Source organism: Prionailurus bengalensis, chromosome C1, assembly GCF_016509475.1.
Source record: "Prionailurus bengalensis isolate Pbe53 chromosome C1, Fcat_Pben_1.1_paternal_pri, whole genome shotgun sequence".
NCBI lineage: Eukaryota > Metazoa > Chordata > Mammalia > Carnivora > Felidae > Prionailurus > Prionailurus bengalensis.
Genome location: NC_057345.1, coordinates 31697277 through 31716472, shown reverse-complemented (window position 1 = coordinate 31716472; position 19196 = coordinate 31697277). Strand labels below are relative to the sequence as shown.

The window sequence follows — 19196 nt, the reverse complement described above, 5'->3', positions numbered from 1 at the left end:
TTCTTGGGCAGGGAAGAAGAGGCCCTGGGCACTAGCCATGCCCAGACTCCCATAGGTCAGCACCCTCTCCCCAAAGACTGGTTTGTGGGATTCTGTAACTTTCCAATAAGTGGCAAAGGCCAGGATTCAAACCCAGGCAGCCGGGCTCCAAAGCCTGTACTCTTAACCACTACCAAGTGCCACCCTCTGAATTCTCATCTGATTCCAGAGGCCAGCAAAGCAGGTGTCACGACACCCATTTCACAGACCAGAAGACCAGAGCCCAAAGATGGCCCATCAGCTATAGAGCTGGGACTAGAACCGTCTTTCTGCCCCCAGCCCGGACTGTGTCCCCACCCTGCCCCCCATGCAGGTAGGTCCCGGGTCCCAGACCCCCAGGGGCTCACCCTCAGCAGAGGTGCGGGGTTTGAGTCTCAGGGAGGCCCGGAAGCGGGTGCGGTCATTGAAGCTCCAGCTCTTCTGTACCTTGGTGGGGCTGGTGGCCTCACCCACCTGCTCGCTGCTCGGGGAGGTGGGCATCGGTGGAGGCGCCAGGTGCTGCTTGGAGGGGCCCGTCCGTCGCTGGGAGCTGCCCATGCGGATGCGGTCCTTGATGGCCATCCGGCTGCTGGCAGGGCAGGTCGGGTGGGGGAGAGAGCCGAGTTAGCTGGAGCTGGGGGCGGGTGTGCGTGGGGACACCGCTGACTTAGGACTTGGGCGTGGCTACTGGCTTTTGATTCTCCACCAAGTGGAGACTCTGGGGATGGAACAAGGGTGTGGTGAGGGGGACCCTGACTCCTACAAGAAGCTGCTGCAGGGTCAGTCTGAGCCGATCCCCTCCCTACCCCCATCTCCCACCCCTCATTGCGCGGACAGATAAGGGGTGCACAGGAGACAGATGTCAGGACGGAAGGAGTGAGAGACCCAAGAAAGGAGTCAGAGACAGACAGGAGGATGGGAGCGCTGGGTCTGGCTCAGGTGGGTGGGTGGAGGTGGAGATGGCCACCCTTTGGGCACAGACAGGCTGCTGAGGGGTGGAGAGGCTCACCTGGCCATGCACACTGAGAAAGGCCTCTGGGTCCTCACTGTACACAGAGGCAGGCCGCGTGGAGTCGAGGGTGTGTGTTTGTGCACGTGTGCGTGTCTGTGTGCGTGCGTGTGCGCACATGTGACGGTGTGGGTACCCAGGTACCAGGGTGTGGACACGTGTCCACATTTTCTTCCTTTCCTGCCAGAGCTCTCTGATCCCACACCGGTCAGGTCAGGGCTTTAGGACCTAGTGCAGCTTTGCAGGCGGTGCAAAGGTCCGCACCACGCAGATTTCGGCGTAAATAGTGCCCCTATTACGGGGCGCGGTGTGCCGGCTACAGAGGGTCCAGCTACTGGGCCCTCATATCTGCCCCAGACGTGCCTGGTGCCCAGCCTCCCGGTGAAGGCCTGTAACCTGGTTCTGTGGTCTCCACTGCCTGAGCTCTGCCCACCTGGACTGATGTCCTCCCTCCCAGACCCACACCCCCCACTGCCTAATGAACCCCCATTTCAACAACACCCACACGTGTCTGTGTGCACGGGAATGCACCTGTGCATGTCTGTGTGTGTGCTCAGACTTCCCTTCCCACACCCCAGCTCCCCACCACATCCCCCCAGATCTTGGAGGAAGACAGATGCGGGGAGGCCTCAGGTTGTCCAGGACGTGCCCAGGTTAACCAGTACCTGGTACAGAAACTCTGTGTCCAAGAGTTTCAAGGACCATGTTATCACTGTCTGAATAGGACCTAGGCAAACGTCCCCCATCCCATGCCCTGGGGTGTCACCACTGCCTCCCTGCTGTGGGGACCTTCCCAGGTTGGGGGCCCTTCCACCCCAAACGTCTGGGGCCCTGGCTCAGGAGAGCACCAGCCAGTCTTGGAGGAGGCCTAAGGTGGGGCAAGGGTTGGGGGAGGAAACTGTGTCGCCTACTGTCAGGGGCTTTCGGGTCAAGAGTTAAGCAGAGGACGGATTCTGGTTTCAGGGCTGGGTGGGAGCTAGGGTCCCCCATGCCTGGGGCATGGGGTCCAGGGTACAGAGCCAAGGTGCTGCGGTGAGGAAGACGTCGAAACCAGGGGCACCTTCGGGAAGGCAGCCAGGATGTAGGGCCATCCTTAGGAGTAGGGGCCTCTGCCCAGAAGGGAGAGGTTACATAGGTCATGGATTAGGGCCCTGAGGATATCAGAAGGGAAGGACGAGGCAGCCCCACAATCCAGCATGCTGTTTGCTGGCCCAGGATCCCCTCAATGCATCCCAAAGGTTCCAACCAAAGTTTGAGGTTGGCTCTCCCAAACTTTCCTCTGCAGAGCCATTCCTCGGGGCTCTCCTCATGCTGGCAAGCACCCCCCACCCACCCGGCCCGTGCAGCCCCTTCCTTTGTCCCCCACTCCTCCAAGGGGGAGAGCAAGAGGGGGGTGGAGAAGGCCCTGCCACTTAGCCAAGGGCCTGGAACCCCGGATCTCTGCGCCCGGCACATCACTCCAATGACGTTCTGGGAGAAGGGGGTGACCTCCCTGTCACGAGAAGTGTGCAAGCAAGACTGAGCTTGCTCTCAGCGGGACTTAGGGAGGAACGGGTCTGGAGGCTTGCACTAGAGGCCTTGAAAGGTCCCTTTCCAGCTCTGATGCTGTGATGGTTGAAGGAGCTTCCAGCCTGGTTTGTGGGGTTCTGTAACTTTCCAGCCAGAGGCCCTGGGCCCCTCTGCAACAGAAGGAGGCACTGTTTTCCCAGGGGAGGCTCTAGATTCCAGCTCCTTGGGCAGGGCCCAGGAAATGGCTCACGTCAGCCTCTCTGGAGCCTAAATGCCCAAACAAAATGGAAAGAAACCTGGCACACGGTGGACATCAGAAGTGCTCCTTCCCTTCCCAAGCTCCTCAGAACACTCAAGGTCCTGTCTGAATGCCTTGGCCCTCCCAGCTCTCTCGGCCTCTTTGTGTGCTGGGCTCCACGTTTACCATCCTGAGTTTACAGACTGGAAAGGAGGTAAACCCGCCTGCCCAAAGTCACAGAGCCCTTGTGGATGCAGCAAGGACCAGGACCCAGTTTTTCCTGACTTGAGAGACTGTGTTCTTTTTCTGGGACTAGCAATTAGGAGAGTGTCTAGGGCAGTGGTTCTCTGAGAGCACCTTCACTCCCTAGGGGACGTTTGGTACTATCTGGAGACATTTTTGGTTGGCCCACTGGAGGCTGCTGCCAGCATCTAGCAGGTTGAGGCCGGGGAGGCCACTAAACTATGCTACATAATGCACGTGACAGCCGCCCCCCCCCTCCCCCCCCCCCCCCCCCCCCCCAGTGAAGAATGATCCGAACCAAACTTCCACGGTGCCGAGGTTGGGAAACTGGCCTAAGGGGTCGGTTGGTGCCTGGAACCCAGATGGGGTAGGCTTGACTGAGGCTATCCTGGGTGGGAGGTGGGGGCAAGCTCTGGGCACAAGCTGCCCTTGACTGCCTTGCTGGACCCACCCCTATGCTCGCTTCCACATGGAATGACTCTAAGGATTCTGATACCGAAGGCCAAGCTTGCGCGGGGAAGAGGCAGCCTACCCCTCTGGTGCTGCATAAAGCCCCACTTCTCAGGACTATAGAGGCAGCCTCAATGTTGGCCCCTCTTCTCTGGCCCTGCCCTTCCTGGCCATCATGCCCACATAGCTGAAGTCACCTTGCAAAGGGGCAGATCTAACCCAGCGACATCTTGGCTTAACCCTTCAGGGGTATCCCCATTTCCTTCAGCTACGGTTTCCAAGCTTTTTTTTTTTTTTTTTTTTTTTTAAATAAGATCTTAACTGCTCATCATACCACATTTAACAAGGCCAGCCATTCATACAGCACTTCCTATGAGCCAGGCCCAGTTCGAGTGGAAGCAGATGCTATTACCGTCTGCATTTTACTTCGGAAGAAATTGAGGCCCCCAGGGCTTATGGTCACGGTCCCCTAGCTAGTGAGTGGTGGCCGGGTTCAGATCCAGAGCCCTATCCCTAAGAAGCACTGCGTCTTGGATGAGCAGCCAGGAGCTCTGTCACCCATCTACTCCTGGGCCCCTCAACCCCACAAAGCTCCAGAGGCACTTTGGGGAAACCCGAGACTCAGTGAGCCCAGGCTGCCAGGCAGGGCCTACAGGATGATGCTCATGCAGGGCTCTGGGGTTCTTCGGGATCCGGCTCTGCCCCCAACCTCACTCCTGACACCCCCCCCACCCCACCACCACCACCACTCTCAAATCTGGCCACACTGGGCTGCCTGCTCCCTTCCCACGGCTGTGCTCTCTCACCTCCTTGCTTTGGTGCACGCTGCTTCCTTGGCCTGGGATGCCCTCCCTCACGTCCACTCCTTTTGGGGCCTCCTCTGGGAGGTGAAGTGCCTGACCTTGGCTCCGTAGCCCCTCTGCTTCCTCTTTTTGTTGCATTCATCACACTGAATAGCAATTGCTCTTTGCAACGCTCCAGGCACCATTTTATTCATCACTGTGTCCCTAGTGCGGGGCCTAGCACAGGGCAGGTACCAAGGAAAGTACTGGTGATGCAGCTTTAAGAGTTGGGCTCTAGAGTTAGCAGAAGAGGTGCCAATCCCAGCTCCTTCAGGCATCTTCTAGGTCCCTAGGTGGGCAGTGGGAAGCCAGGAAGCTAAACCCAAAGCCCGGCAGAAGTCAGAGTGGGAAGGACCCTCAGAGAGCCTCTAGTTCAATCTGCCCATTCCACAGATGGGAAACTGAGGTCCAGAGAAGGGAAGCAATTTGACCAAGATCACACGGGGGTCAGCGGCAGAGCCAGAACTCATCCCAAGGCTCCTACCGATGTCCCTCCTGGCAGAGTCCCTCCAGAGTCTGCCCCCCAGACCTGGCAGAGGCATCCCCAGGAAGGTAAGAGGCTCATCAGGGACCCAAGGCAGACGGCAGGCGGCAGGCACATGCACCTTGTCCTTGGCCTATCCTGTCCCCCTCTCCAGCCCCCGAACTGGCTGGGGCAAGGAGGAGTGGGGACAGGAGGAGCAGGCGAGGGGGTACCTCGGTCTCCAGCTGGCGTGGATCCGAAAGAAACTCCGTTTATTACTAAACATCTGGCTGGAAGTTGAGAACAAGACACAAACAGGTTAGTGGGGAGGGGGCAGGTGGGCAGAGCATGGGGGGGCTGCCAGGATGGGGCTGGCTTCCTGTGGCTGGTGGGAGAGAAGAACCCCCACCCAAATCATCCTCCAGCCCGCATCCCCAGGATGCAGAGATTCTCAAGATCCGCACACGGATCTCCTGGGGAGCGTGTTAAATAGGCAGAATTCTGTGCCTCTTCTCCAGAGATTCTCCTTCTGTGGGCTTGGGGAGACATCCGGGCATCCGCATTTTGAACAAACACCCCACAGGTGCTGATTCAGGAAGTCAGTGGACCATGCCTTGAGAAATATCATCTTAGCGCCTCATCAAGAAACCTCAAAGAGAGGAGGTGCTGACCCTGGCAATACCATCCCCCAGGAAGTTCTGTTCCTTGTAGTCTTGGAACGTGCTCAGCCTGGGTCCATCCACAAGTAGCACTAAGGGGATGACCAATGAGGAGGAGTATATAAGTGTATGTGGGTGTGTGTGTGTGGGGGGGGGGGTCCTGTCTGGAGTACCCACCCCATAGGTCCAGAAAGCCAAGAGTGAGGATATGCCCACTTGGCCTGAGCCTGATGACTGATGTCCTAGAAGTCACAGCTCAAACCCCTGGGGTCTCTGGGAAGAAGGGACACTCCACCACCATCACCGTGAGCCCCAGCCACACAGATACTCCAGGGCAGACAGACACAAGGCTGGGAGTTAGTGATGGCCAAGCCCCTAGCAGTCATCTGGTCCTAGGCTTTGGGGGACCCAGAGTCCTGGAGCAGCGGTGGGAGGGAGGGGTGTTCCGCTCCAGGTTAGTTTCAATTTTCAGTACCTTTCTATCCAGGCAAGGTGAGACCAGAGCAAACCGGACGCTCCAGAGAGCACTGGTTCAGGCCCTGGGCAGGGCTGCTCAAATACCAAAACTCTTGAGTCTTACCTATAAGCGGTGGTTGGGTGAGGTTGGGGAGGACAGCGAAAGGCCTTCAGGCAGGGACAAGAGAATCCGGCTAGGACCACACCAGGGACTCTCTTCCAGGGAGCTCCCAGCCTGGCCTGCCCAGTCATGCTGCCCCTCCCTCTACCCCCTGACCTGGAGGGACCCTCATTCTCCCTGCTTCCCGTTCGGTCCCTGGCCAGAAATGCCCTCACAGAGAAGAGGGAAGAAATGTCATTCCCAGCATCCTTTGCACCAACACTCCCTCCTCCCTGTTCCCCAGGCCTTTTAAGCCCAGAAACCCAGAGAACCCAGAGCTCCCGATCATCCTAAACATTGCTGATGTTCCGCCTAGGACCCAGAGGCCCAGAGTCCCTCAGTGACTGTCTCAAGGACACACAGCATCAGGTGGCAGAGACAAACTTTCACCACGCCACCTTCTGATCACTGAATGGCTGGTCTCTTCTCCCCTCCCTTGTTCTGGGTCCTGGCCTCAGAATCACAACTGAGGCTCAACGCCCAGATGTCTACCTGGCTGATCAGGGATGATGTGTGAAGATGAAACAAAAGAAAGAGATGGGTAGGGGTCAGGGAGGAATGAGGGGGGATTGAATCCTTGACCTCAAAGCTACACTTCTATGGGAGCGGCCACTTTCCCATACTGTGAGTTAGTGAGCTTCCCTTATCCAAAAATGCCTGAAACTCCACTATTTTGAACATTTATGTGGGGGTGAGCATCGTTCTTTCTTTGTTCTTCTTTCAGGATGCAAAAGCTCCAGGAGAGACAGGTCAAGGGGAAAGAGACAGTTACGAGCAGCAAAATGTCCCTCAGTAAGGAAGAAAGGCATTATAGGAGCATCCCAAGAGGACCCTCTGGGATTAGCCAAGCTGCGGACAAGGGTTGCACAAGACAAGAGCATTAGTCATTGGTTGCGTTTACGTAGGTCCTAGAGCGGTTCTTAGGCACAGAGCTCTCTCTCCAGCTGGCTCCTCACTCCCGAGAGGCAAGTTCAGGGGCAAGCCCCTTCTAGAGGAACATGCTGGGGGAGGGGGTTCCCTGCCCTCATGCCCCAGAATGGTGCCCACGATTACCTGAGCCGTAAGCACCTGTGGCCAGCGGCCTCCTCCTCTCTCCAGCTGCCCAGGAGGGATGGGGGTGCAGGGATGGAAGAGTGAGGGGGACGCGGAAACAGAGAAAGAAAGAGGACAATGGAATGAATGGAGGAGGTGTTGGGAAAGGACAGTGCGGATAGCTCCCCCACTCAGACCCTTAGAGCCCCAGGTGACAAACAGGTGAGTCCAGCCTGGCCTCTGCAGGGAGGCTTTCCGTCTGTACCTGTCAGGCCATCCGACGACAACTGCCCAGGCCTCATGACAGAGCCGGGGAGTCCCCAGAACAGGCCCAGACACCCACATGGTGGCTGCAGGCAGGTCTGAGAGAGGATGAGACAACGAATGGAAGAGGAGGAGGAGAAGCAAGAGGAGGTGGCGGCCCCGGGGGGCCCCTACCTTTCCCCAGGGCAGAAGGAGGCGCTGCCCGGCCGGTGGCAGGTGGCAACGGGCGGGTAACGGGAGGGTGCTCCATCGGGTACCGGCGCCCGCCGCACCTCCAGGGGCCGTAGGCCCCCATTGCGGGCCCGTTGCACGTGCTCAAACAAGAGGGCCAGCTCTCTGCAGGAGAGGGCGCCATCAGCGGCAGGCAGGGCCGTGGCACCACCCGCTCACCTGGTGGGCCCCGAGCTCCAGAGCTCAGATCCTGCCAGGCTCTGCCTCTAGAGGTGCTCACCAAACACCCCAAGCCAGAACAGGCAGGGTCGCAGGTGGGAGAGACGAGCCTTCCTCCCTCCTTTTCTGCACCCAGTTCTTGGGAAATCCTCAGGGCTGCTGGGTACGGTTTTGCAGGCGGGGCACAACTTGAGGGCACCCTCAGAAGGTGGCAAGTGGGAGCTCAAATCCAGCCTCCTCTCTGCTCATCAAGCAGAGTGCCCAGACATGAAGCTGTGCCTCCCTGGAGGCCAGCGGCAGCCCTGAAATCCTCACCCTCCAGATCCGACGGGATCTGAGGGGGAAACTGAGGCGCAGGAGAGAGACTTGATTGGGTAGCTAGCCCGGCTTCCCACTCCTGCAGCATCCACTCCTGCCACTGGGTTCTTGGAGACCAGATTGGGGCTCAGCTTCTTCCTAAGCCTCCAGGGCATTTCCTGGTTCCATAACCCAAGGAGGATATCTCCCCTCTGCCTTCCCATTGTATGGATGGGGAAACTGAGCTCCAAGGAGCAGCAGGCCCATGGACCTAGAATCTCCATACCAAAGCTCTGTTCCTCTTACTGGAGGGCCCAACACTATCCCCAAATCTTCCCTCCGCCTCACATACACCATACTTCTAACAAACCAGCCCCTGCCCCACTCCCCACGTCTACCCCTGGAAAGGGAGGCTCCTTCTACGACCCCTGTCTCTGAGGTAGGAGTTTGTGTCTATCAAGTGGAGCCCCCCTTCCCAGCCCCTTCTCTCCTGTTCCTCCCCTAGGAAGCCCCTGGAGGCAGGGGGGAGCGGGGAGGGGGAGCCAGGTGTAGGGGTGAGTGGAATCACGCAAGAGCTGCTCTTGGAGAACTAATCAGGAAAAAGACCTGCCCGCAGAAGCGCTGAGCACAGCAGCCTAGCCCAGCCTCGTGCTAGATGCCCGCTTGCCCGAGGGACTGAGCCACACTCTGTGGTCTCCATTCCTGCCCAAGGGCCTGGCCAGGCACCTGGCCACACAAACCTCGGAGATGGCTATTAATAATCCTCTTCGTGGAGCCACCCCCGGGGGCAGTCCTACCCTGGCCTGGGCCAGTGGGACGAACCCACTTCCGGGTGCTAGGGCCAGTAAAAATAGGGTCACGTTCACACACACGGGTGCTGGGGTGTGTCCGTGAACCCAACTCTGGCACACGCGTTCTTGCCCCTCCCACACTTGCTCTACCCGGCTGGTAAGGAATAACCCTACCCTCAGCTCGAAGGGGAGATGAGCTGGCTGCCCACCGCCCTGAACGGCAGCCCTGTGGGTCAGCCTACGGACGGCCAGCTCTCCAGAAACCGGGGTGCAGCCCCATGGGGCAGGGCTTCACCCCATGCCCAGTGTCCACCGCCTTCCTGGGGCAGAACAGGGCGGGAGAGAGGACACTCCGGGCTCTGCGTTACATAGGATTTGCAGAGCCAGCCCGATAACGCCTCCGGGAGCCATCACCCCTTCCCCACCCTCCAGGGCTGAGTCCCAGCCACTTGTCCCCAAGGGGTGTTACCACCAGCCCATGCCCACCCATTCCGCCCCCCCCCCCCGGAAGGCAGGGCCTACCTGAAGGATGGGAGGATACTGTCATAGTAGTACCAGGTGGCCGTCAGGTAGGCCCGGCTCGTGTCTGTGGAGTACAGGCGCCACGCAGCCTGGTCATATGAGGGAGAGGAAGGGGGAGGAGGACAAAGCATCAGGTAAGCCTCTGAGCCCCTCAGAAGGAACCCAGTCCTTGGGTCGGCCGAAGGGCACTCAGAGCCAGAGGCCAGCTTCAATTCCATAGCCATCAGCAGGACCAGACAGACTTCCGCAAGGTAGGGAGCAGGTGGGCATCAGAGCCAGGGGTCTAAGGGAAGAGCTGGGGTTTTGTAAGGCAGACATGGGTTTCCAGTCCCAGCTTCGCCCCTTACTAGCATGGACAAATTAAGGGAAGCTGTAGAGCCCCTGTCTCCTCATCTGTAAACCGGATGTAATACTACCTACCTAACAGGGTATCATGAGGATTAAAAGGGCAAATGTGTATTAAATGCCAAGTGCAGTGCCTGGCACATGGAAGACACTTAACAACCGGGTTCCCCTGTTGAACGCTCCTGGTACCTCCTCCCACCACAGCTAGTAAATCTCCATTCATTGTGCATTTGATTAATGTCTTCCTCTCCCCCTAGAGCCGTGTCTTGGTCACTGCTGTATCCTTTAGCACATAGTAGGTGCTCTGCAAATGTCAGGGGAATAAATACTGATCGCGTGAATTATAATTACTACTAATAAGTCCACCCCATCTTTCGCAGCTGCCTGTCCCTGCCCACGGGGTTGAAGAGGGAAGGAAAGAGCATCAGAGCATCACCTACCAACCCCTCAGCATCCACAGATTTGCAGGATTTCCTCTGCAGCAGGAGGGAGGAGGGCTGGACAAGAGGAAGGACTGTCCCTCTCCCTCCAGGTAACGAGAAGAGCCAAGGAGAGACTGTGAGTGGGGTGATTAGGGAGGGCAGGGAGGCATGGACAGAGCACAACTGAGCCCTGGATGCCCCCCCCCCCCACCACCACTTCGGGTGCCTCTTGTCCTTAAGGGACTGCCCACTGCTGACCTCACTGGCCAGGCACCCTCCTAGGACAGGAATATTTTTACTTCCTGCTTGCCTAGGCCCCTGGCTTGAGCTGGGGAGCAGCTGCCAGAGCTGTCTCATTAATTATGGGCACCACAATACCAGCTGTCTCTTGGCCTGGACAGTGCCAGCCGCCTGCCCCTACAATGCCCCTTGGAAGGCCAGCTCCCGGGGGACAACGGCCATTGTGCCCCAAGGGATGCCGAGAAGGAAAGGCTGGGCTGGTGGCTGGAGATAGCAGGGCTGGGGACGGGCTCCCACCCTGGGGAGGAGAGATAAGTGGGGGTGAGTCAGACTTGGATTAGGGAGTGCGAGGGTGGCATGCTGGGAGCAGGCCAAGCTGGGATGTGCCAGTATTCCCTGAACTACTTCCCGCAGGGGCTTCTCTTGCACACACCCTGACTCGAGAGAAGCCAGGGCTGAGTCACAGACTCATATAAAATTGGAGCCCTTGCCTCAGCCCATGCCCTATCAGAATGCCTCAGCACAGTGGGGGAAACTGAGACCACACGCTCCTTGGTTTTCTTCCCACCCCTCTGGCTGTTCCTCCTCTGTCTCCTTGACTGGCTCAACTCTGCGGGCCCTGTCACTAACTGCTGGGGTTCCTAAGCATTCTGGACCATCTTGTCTCCTCCGTCGTCTTTCCTCTCCCTGCGGGGTGAACTCATCCGTGCCCTGGGCTTCATTACTACCCAGGTGCAACAGCTCCAAGCCTTCTCTGCCCAGCACACCCCTCTCCTCTCAGCCGCAGACCCGCATATGCAGCTGCCTCGTCAACATCACTGCTCAGGGGCTGAGGCCCCCCAGACTCCACGTGCTCCAGCCAAGCTCACATTCCTCGTGTCTCAGATCTGGTCCCCCCTCCAGGGAGGAAGGCGATCGATCATCCAGTTGGGCAAGCCAAAAACCTGGAAGTCACCCCCCCACACATGTCCCTCACTCTCTTCCTCACTCCTGATGCTGCTAATTTCACCTCCTAACTATGCAGAATCGGCCCACTTCTCCCCATCTCGTCTGTTGCTATGCCAGTCAGGTCACCCGGCGCCCTGCCTTGCCCACACTGTGGCCAGAGCCTCTTATCATCTCACACACACACCTGGGTCACCCTCCAATCCATTCACCTATTTTCAAAACACATATCTGATCATGTCACCCACTCCCGCTTTATACCTGTCAGCGGTTCCTCCCTGCTCTTAAGAAAATGGGAAAATGGGAAACTCCTCCCCGTGGCCTTCGGATCTGGCCCTCACCCACTTCCCCAAACCCTTCCTCCTCGAGCTTTCTGTTCCAGCCTCCCTAGCTCCCTTCCAGTTCACCAAACACACCATGTTCCCCTCCACCACAGGGCCTTTGCACATGCTATTCCCTTACCCTGAATGCTCCCCCCTTTACCTCTACACCTAGTTGACTCCTACCGGTCCTCCATCTCTCAACTCGAGTGTCAATTTCCCAAGGTCATCATCCCTGAGTTCCCCTTCAAGGTCAGATCAGGCCAGGACCCTGTTAAACACTCTTCAGAGAACGATTTCTTTCTTTCAAAGTGTTTATCTCAGTTTATAGCTACACCATTCATTTGTGTGAGTGCTTGTGGAATGAGCTTACTGATGACTGCACCTTTGGGTGGCAGGACAAGAGGCCCTAGGCCCCATTCCAGTGCAGGCCATGTAGAGTTGGGGCTGGAGCTGGACAGTGGGGCAGCTCTGGTGAGTCCTGAACTGAGCCCAGGGAGCAAGAGAAGTTTCTAGCAGTCCCAGTTAGCATCCCAGCTCTGCCTCTGACTTGGCACGTGACCCCAGAAGAGTCACATCTGCTCTCTGAGCCTCAACGTGGAGCCACAATTGCGAAACTGGGACGCGTGGGTCAACACACAGAGTTGATACACCAGTTCATTTCATGCTTCCTTGGCGTCTTGTACCTGGATGAGGTTAGCTGCAGGCATCCTCCTCTTCTCGAAGTGCTTCTGCCGGTGCTGCTCCTGCACCTTCAGGGCAAAGCCAGAGCCAAGGATGCCCTAGGGGAATAGGCGTGGTTGTGGGGGGGGATGTGGGGGGGGGGACAGCAAAAGGCAGAGAAGGTCTCCATCACTGCCCATCTGAGATGTCCCTTTCCCATCCATGCAATTGCAGGCTAGGGGCTTGGCAGGCTCAGCCCCCAGGACCTCTCTCCCCCGGGATGGGAGATCCTAAATGGATGGCGACTCACGGCAGGCAAGGCAAAGAAGGAGATGCCTAGTAAGGCGAAGCCGGCAGCCAGGACCCTGCCCAGCCACGTGTGCGGTGTCTTGTCACCATAGCCAATGGTTGTCAGTGTGATCTGGGGACACAAACAGTTTACCCTCAGGGCTGGTCTCGGGAGCCACCCACAAGAGCTTGTTGGGACACAGGCAGGTGGGAGCCTGATCATGAGGGCGGTGCCCTGTGGTCACTCACAGGGGCTGGTTAGGGGCATAGATGGATCCCTCCCCATCACTCCACCATGCCGGTCAGGGGTAAGGTCACAAGGGCTTGGTGTGGGGAACTACATGGAGCACAAGCAGATTTACTGGGGCAGGATGGGGGCTAACACAGGGGCTGGTCACAGGGGGTCCCAGCCTTAGCAGAGAGGACAGAGACAGGCCCGCTCAGCCTTGAGTCAGGGTCACAATGGTCACGCAGGGGAGGGTCCCAGGGAGAAGGGCAGCCCTGCACAGACCCTCACGCACCGTCCCCCACCAGAGCGAGTCGGCGTAGGAGGAGAAGTCAGAGTTGGCGTCCTTCTCGGCCAGATAGACCAGGAAGGAGGCAAAGATGAGCACCAGGAATCCGATGTACCAGGCGGTGATCAGCTCCTGCGGTGACAGCAAAGATGAAAACGTCAGGAGGGCCGAGCCAGAGGGGTATAAGGAAGCGCCTAATACTGTGCGTACCCGGGAGAGGGGGGCAGGTGGGAGGTTCCCAGAATGACCCCGAGAGGTGTTCTGGAGGGGGGATAAAGGCGCCCCACCGCTTCCAGTTGCCTGGGGGCGGCGGCCCGTCTTTCTTTCCCAGCTCCTCCTTCCGGGGAGACCCTGCCCCGCCTTCCCGACCTCAGGGTACGCCCCCGGCCCCGCCCTTGACCCCCCCCCCCCAGGTTCCAGGTTCAGACTTCAGTCCCCAGGCCCACCGCCCCTCAACACCCCACACACCCCAACATCCAGTCCCCCCCACCCGCCCCAGCTCCCCACTTTGCTGTGCACACAGACTCACCTAACCCAGAAGCTTCGGACTGAGCCCCTCAACCCCTTACCCCTCAAGCCCCTCCTCCTGGCCTGCACCTGCCCTCCTCCTGCAGACTGGCCCTTGCCGGGCCTCAGAGATCGGCCCCTGTGGCCTGGCCCCCGCCGGGCCCACAGTCTCCCCATCCCTGGGGCTGGACTCGGGCCCTGCCCCACCCCCCACCTCCGGCCCCGGGAGACGTCCAGCCGGCGCACCTTGCTGTGCGCGTAGACCACGGAGCCCAGCAGCTTCCAGGTGCCGCCGCGGCGGTCCATGCGCACCATGCGGAGGATCTGCAGGAAGCGCATGCTGCGCAGCGCAGACGTGGCGAAGATGTTGCCCTGCGTGCCCGCGGCGATGACGGCCACCGAGGCCACGAACACGATGAAGTCTGCAGGGGCGGGACAGGCGAGCTCACCAAGCCACCGTGCATCAGGACCCGCGGTGGGGATCCTGGGGCTGTCTGCGGGGGAGAGCGGGGGAGGGGAGGGCGGGGGGGGGGGCGATCCTGGGGTTGGGGTGGGGGAGGGAGGGGGGAGGACCGTGGTGGGAGGCGTGGAGGGAAGGGTCGGGAGGGTCGTGGAATCTCTGTCAGCAGCGAGGGTCTGGGTCAGGGGTGGCATCAGGGCGTCAACCCTGAGGCTTGGGGTCAGGGGTCAGGCGCGGGCAGGGCAGGCCTTATTACCGATGACACAGAAGGGTTTTCTGGCAAAGCGGAAGCGGCCCTGCCATCCTCGGTAGCGGCAGCAGCATCCCGCGGACCAAACGCGGATGATGTACTCCAGGCCAAACACCACGATCATCACGAATTCCTGTGGGACCAGGGGCCTGAGTTCTCGTCTCCACCCTCCAGGAGCGAGGGCCCAGGTCACACAGCACCGGCCCAGCCCGGAGTCCTTGGGTTAGGGGTACCAGGATTTCCTCAGACCACCTCTCCTGGACGTTCTTACACCTGGCTGGACCCGAGGAGAATTCCAGAAGGCACGTGGCGCCTTCCACAGACTGAAAGCCCCAGTCTGTCTTCCATTTCCTGTCCACCAGCTGTCTGGCTTTTTCTGAGCTTCACTCTGCCCTCCCCCTCCCAGCTATCCCAGACTCAGTAACCCTGACTGGGTGACCTAAGGGGTGGCTATCTGTCAGCTGTCCACTTCCAAGGTGCTTCTGTTTAGAGAGAGAGAGAGAAAAAAAAAAAAAAAATCACACCAGGGGTTGAGTTAGCAGTTTTGGTCCTGAGAAGGAGTAGGGCTTTTTCAACCTCTTCTCTGAGCCCAACATCAGCCCTGGCTTAGCGGCAGGAGGTCCCTCAACACTTGCTCTAAAGCAGAAGATGAAGTCCAGAGAGGGGCAGCCATCAACTCCGGGAACACAGCATAGCAAGCCACTCTCTGAGCCACCTCTACCCTGAACCCCAAGGTGCTACCTTACACGGCCTCGCTCAGACCCGGACTCTGGCACTCACCAAGATGAGGAGACACTCGTTGGCAAGTTCCTGGTGCTCCTGAATTGTGGACAGCACGGACAGCACCAGGCAGCTGAAGACCAGCAAAAATCTGCAATAGCAGCATGGAGAGGGTTAGAATGCTGCACGGACAGGACAGCCGAGGAGCCTCTGGCAGGGGGCTGCGGGGTCGCAGGAGGATTTGGGAAGAATTATCCGGAAGGCAGAATCGGAATCAGGGTTCCCTGGAGTTGTGGTTCTGTGCTGGACAAAAAAAGGGAGAAGCCCCAAGGTCTGGGCTACTGAGCTCACAGACACGTTACAGGCCTCTCAGTTCCCTTCAATGCGGGCGGCAGCCTGGGGAGGTGGTCATTCCTCTGGGGGGCGGCAGGTCTGTCCGGGCAGGTGGTGGAAACACACCAGCTCAAACTCCCACAGTCAGGAAGCGCCTCCAGGCTCAGCCATTCACAAGTGGTGCCCTCGGTCTTAAGACTGTCTTAAGAGAAGTATCTCAGAGGTCAGCTGGGGGGCCAGGCACGGTCGGCGGCTGAGGGAGGGGTCTCTGCTCCCTCTGAACTCCAAGGTTGGCAGGAGCATCGCTCCATTTGCAGAATGGGGACAATTGCCTCTGCCTTCGTGGGCTCTTAGGGAATTAATAATAATGAGACAACTATGAAAGGAAAGGGGACTGGGGAGGACAGGGAAGGAGGGAAGGATTCAGAGTGGGGTAGGGAGGGGAATCAGGCCTCATGGAGCCATGCCATGGAGGCCTGGAACTCCCCTGAGGGCTGTGGGAAGCCCAGAGAGAGACGTTTAGAAAAGGGAAGAACTTTATAGGCCAGCTCAGCCAACACTTCCCACAACCCCAACCACACACATGAGGAAACTGAGGCCCAGACAGGGAAAGGGATTCACCCAAGGTCACTCACTATGTCCAGGACAGAGTTGAGATTAGAGCCAGGGTCCCCCACTTCCCAGTGGACGGGAAGAGGGGGAAAGGGCATGAGGAGGGAGGCTGGAGGCCTCAGTATGTGAATACGTGCAGAGGCAGCACAAGGAATCTGGACTCCCAGAAGCACTGCTCTTTGGGAGGGGGATGTGCCGGACACACATGTGCTCTGGAAGAGACTCCGGGGGAATGGGGTCCTCTGGAAACACATCCCTTATGAACTGACCCACAGCGTTCCCCAAATGTTCCCAGCGTCTCCCCGCCTGGGACGGCTGGCAGGGCATCCTGCCTGAAACACCCCAGCGTCGGAGCCTGCTGAGTCTCTGCTCACCCTCGGCTCTGGGAAGCCTCGGGGATGCCCTCCGCCTCACTGTTCCCTCTTCAGATCGCCCCTTCCCGGTGCTTGCCTGTGTGTATGTGGCCCACGTCACTTTCCATATGGCTTCATTTGTGTTTCACGGTGCCAGGGGCATGGGCTCAGGGTCAGAGAGACCTGGGTTCAAATCCTGGTCCAGCTTATACAGTCCCCTACCTTCCCTGAGCCAGTCTCCACATCTGTACGGTGGAAGCTGATGGGGAGGTAGACCCGTGAAGGGCATGGCTCTACCTCCCTGGACAGGGGTTCCCAGGCTGCTTGGAGGGCAGGCTTAGGGCTGCATACCAGCACATGCCCTTGGGTAGAGGAGGCAGGTGGCAGAGGTCAGCAAAGGGTTTTGAATGAATGAGTGAGAAGGAGGCTTCCTTGGCCAGTTCTAGGCGAGAGCTGAGTCAGCGAAGACAGAAGGCACAGGGAGAGGAGCGGGGAGAGCACCCACTCCTCATGTTCAATAATTAACCACAGAAAACCACATCCCCCAGGGAGGGGGAAGGCCGCTGACCCAGGGCTCGGGAGCAGAGGGCCTGCCCCCCCAACGCCCTGCTGAGGTCATCTCATTCAACCCCCTCCCCTGGGAAGGGCTGCAGCCAAATCTTGATGGGCCTTCACCCCAGCCCTGGACAGAAATCCTTCCGTCCCAGTGCTCAGTTGATGTCAGATCCGCGGGTGAGAGGGCCACGCTAGGGGCTTCCTGCTGAGGCTTTCAGGAATTTATTTTTCCCAACACTGTTCTTTCTATGTCTATAAAATGGACACATCACAATAGGCTAAATGAAAGAAGCAGATCATAAAACCTGATCCCAGTTTTTACTTTTTTTTAATGTTTATTTATTTATGTTGAGAGAGAGAGTGTGAGCAGGGAAGGGGCAGAGAGAGAAGGAGAGAGAGAATCCCAAGCAGGCTCCATGCTGTCAGCACAGAGCTGGATGCGGGGCTTGAGCTCATGAACTGTGAGATCATGACCTGAGCCAGAATCAAGAGCCAGACGTCCAACTGACAGAACCACCCAGGTGCCCCCCAAATACCTATATTTTGAAAATGGGGGGGGGAGTTTTTAAAAGAGGGTGGCTCCTGGGTGGCTCAGTCATTTAAGCTTCCGACTTCAGCTCAGGCCATCATCTCACGCTGCAGTGTGTGGGTTCGAGCCCTGCGTCTGGCCCTGTGCTGACAGTTCAGAGCCTGGAGCTGTTTCGGATTCTTTGTCTCCCTCTCTCTCCGCCCCTCCCCTGCTCACACTCTGTCTCTGTCTCTGTCTCTCTCTCAAAAATAAATAATAAACATTAAAAAAATATTTTTTACATCGGGGGGGGGGAAATCCCTGCTTGGGTTCTCTCTCTCTGCCCCTCCCCCATGCACACACACTCTTTCTCTCTCAAAATAAATAAATAAACATTAAAAAATAAAATGTAGATATTTTTAATATTCATACCAAGAGTCAGAAGGGCTTATCTGTGGGTGGCAAGATTAAGAGTGATTTGGCTTTTGTTTTGAATTTTTGCTCCTCTGCATTTCCTCGTATTTTGTTAGAATAAACAGGGGTGATAACAAACTAATGGGAATTTTAAAATGCATTTCCTTAAAAGTACAGAGAAAGAGCCACCTTCAATCCTGCCCCACCTCTTTACCATAATCGCTTCTGCCGGTTGGCAGGTGACAGGGCGTGGCAGCCTCTCCCCGGGAGTCCAGCTCACATGTCCAGCTGTCTACTCAGCATCTCTTCTCAGATGTCTGGTGGCCTCTCAAACCAAACATGTTCAAAACCAAACTCCATTTGCCCTCAACTCTTGTTTCCCTCGGGTCTCCCCATCCCAGTAAATGGCATCCCCTGCCGCCCAGGGGCTCGGGCCAAGTATCTAAGAGTGGCCTTTGATTTTCCCTTTCCCTCACCCTCCACATCCTGCCCTTTAGCAATTTCTATTGGCTCTACCTTCAGAATAAATCCCTGCACAGTCCACAGCTCACCATCCTGACCAAGCCGCCACCACCTCGTCTCTGATTGGCCTCCCTGCCTCCACCCTGGCCCAGCCGTGACCCACTCTCTCCAAAAAAGCTGGCGTGATCTTCCTACAATGCAAAGTTGGACGCCATCACTCTCCTCCAACTCTCCCCTGACTTCCAAATTCCCATCACATTTGAGAGCGAACGTTAAACTCCTCAGCATGTGCAGCAAGGCCCCGTGAGCTCTGGCCCCCACCCCACCTCTCAGACTTCATCTCCTCCCCTCCCCCGCCTCCATCACGTTGACCCCGACCTCCATGTCATTCCTGGAACACCAGACCCATTGCCACCTCCAGGCTTTGCACTTGTTTTATTGCTTCCTCTGCCTATTTATTGCTCCTTTACTCATCCAGGTCTCCGTTCAAACATCACTTCCTCCGAGAGGCCTTCCCTAACCACCCCCTCTCCAGAATAATAGCCCCATCCCCACTCTCTCTCTCCTTGCTCTGCTTTATTTATTTTTTTCATAGACTGAGTAAATGAATAGCAGAAATTCACATGAAACAAACATTAAAGCACCATGTCACCAAAGCCCCCAATTTGTACCCACTGAGAAGGCTCCCAAAGCTCGAAGCACATCCATCCCTGACCTGTTGGACTCCCCCAGCGCCCTTCCTGAGAAGGGAAGAGAAGGCAGGCCTCTGACCTTGACCAGCTCCATGTGGTAAACTGTTTAAAAAGCCCCTGAACTTCACTTCCCCTGCCTTCATACACTGGTTGAGAGCTTCTCCACCCCAGACGCTCAATACAGTGGAACAGATACATTAAATCTGATAAAGAACATCTTGTGTCCCAGGCACCTGAATAATTATCCCC

At 57.6% G+C, this 19196-nt stretch overlaps 1 protein-coding gene across 1 annotated transcript in view; it reads right to left on the bottom strand.

The window, feature by feature from the left end:
- Positions 1-19196, bottom strand: part of KCNQ4 (potassium voltage-gated channel subfamily Q member 4) — a 53329-nt gene that overhangs the window by 8239 nt on the left and 25894 nt on the right. The window contains 9 exon segments of the mRNA XM_043574570.1: positions 387-607; positions 7518-7679; positions 9344-9432; positions 12302-12397; positions 12589-12699; positions 13088-13213; positions 13835-14010; positions 14305-14431; positions 15079-15169. Coding sequence (XP_043430505.1) covers positions 387-607; positions 7518-7679; positions 9344-9432; positions 12302-12397; positions 12589-12699; positions 13088-13213; positions 13835-14010; positions 14305-14431; positions 15079-15169 — 1199 coding nt within the window.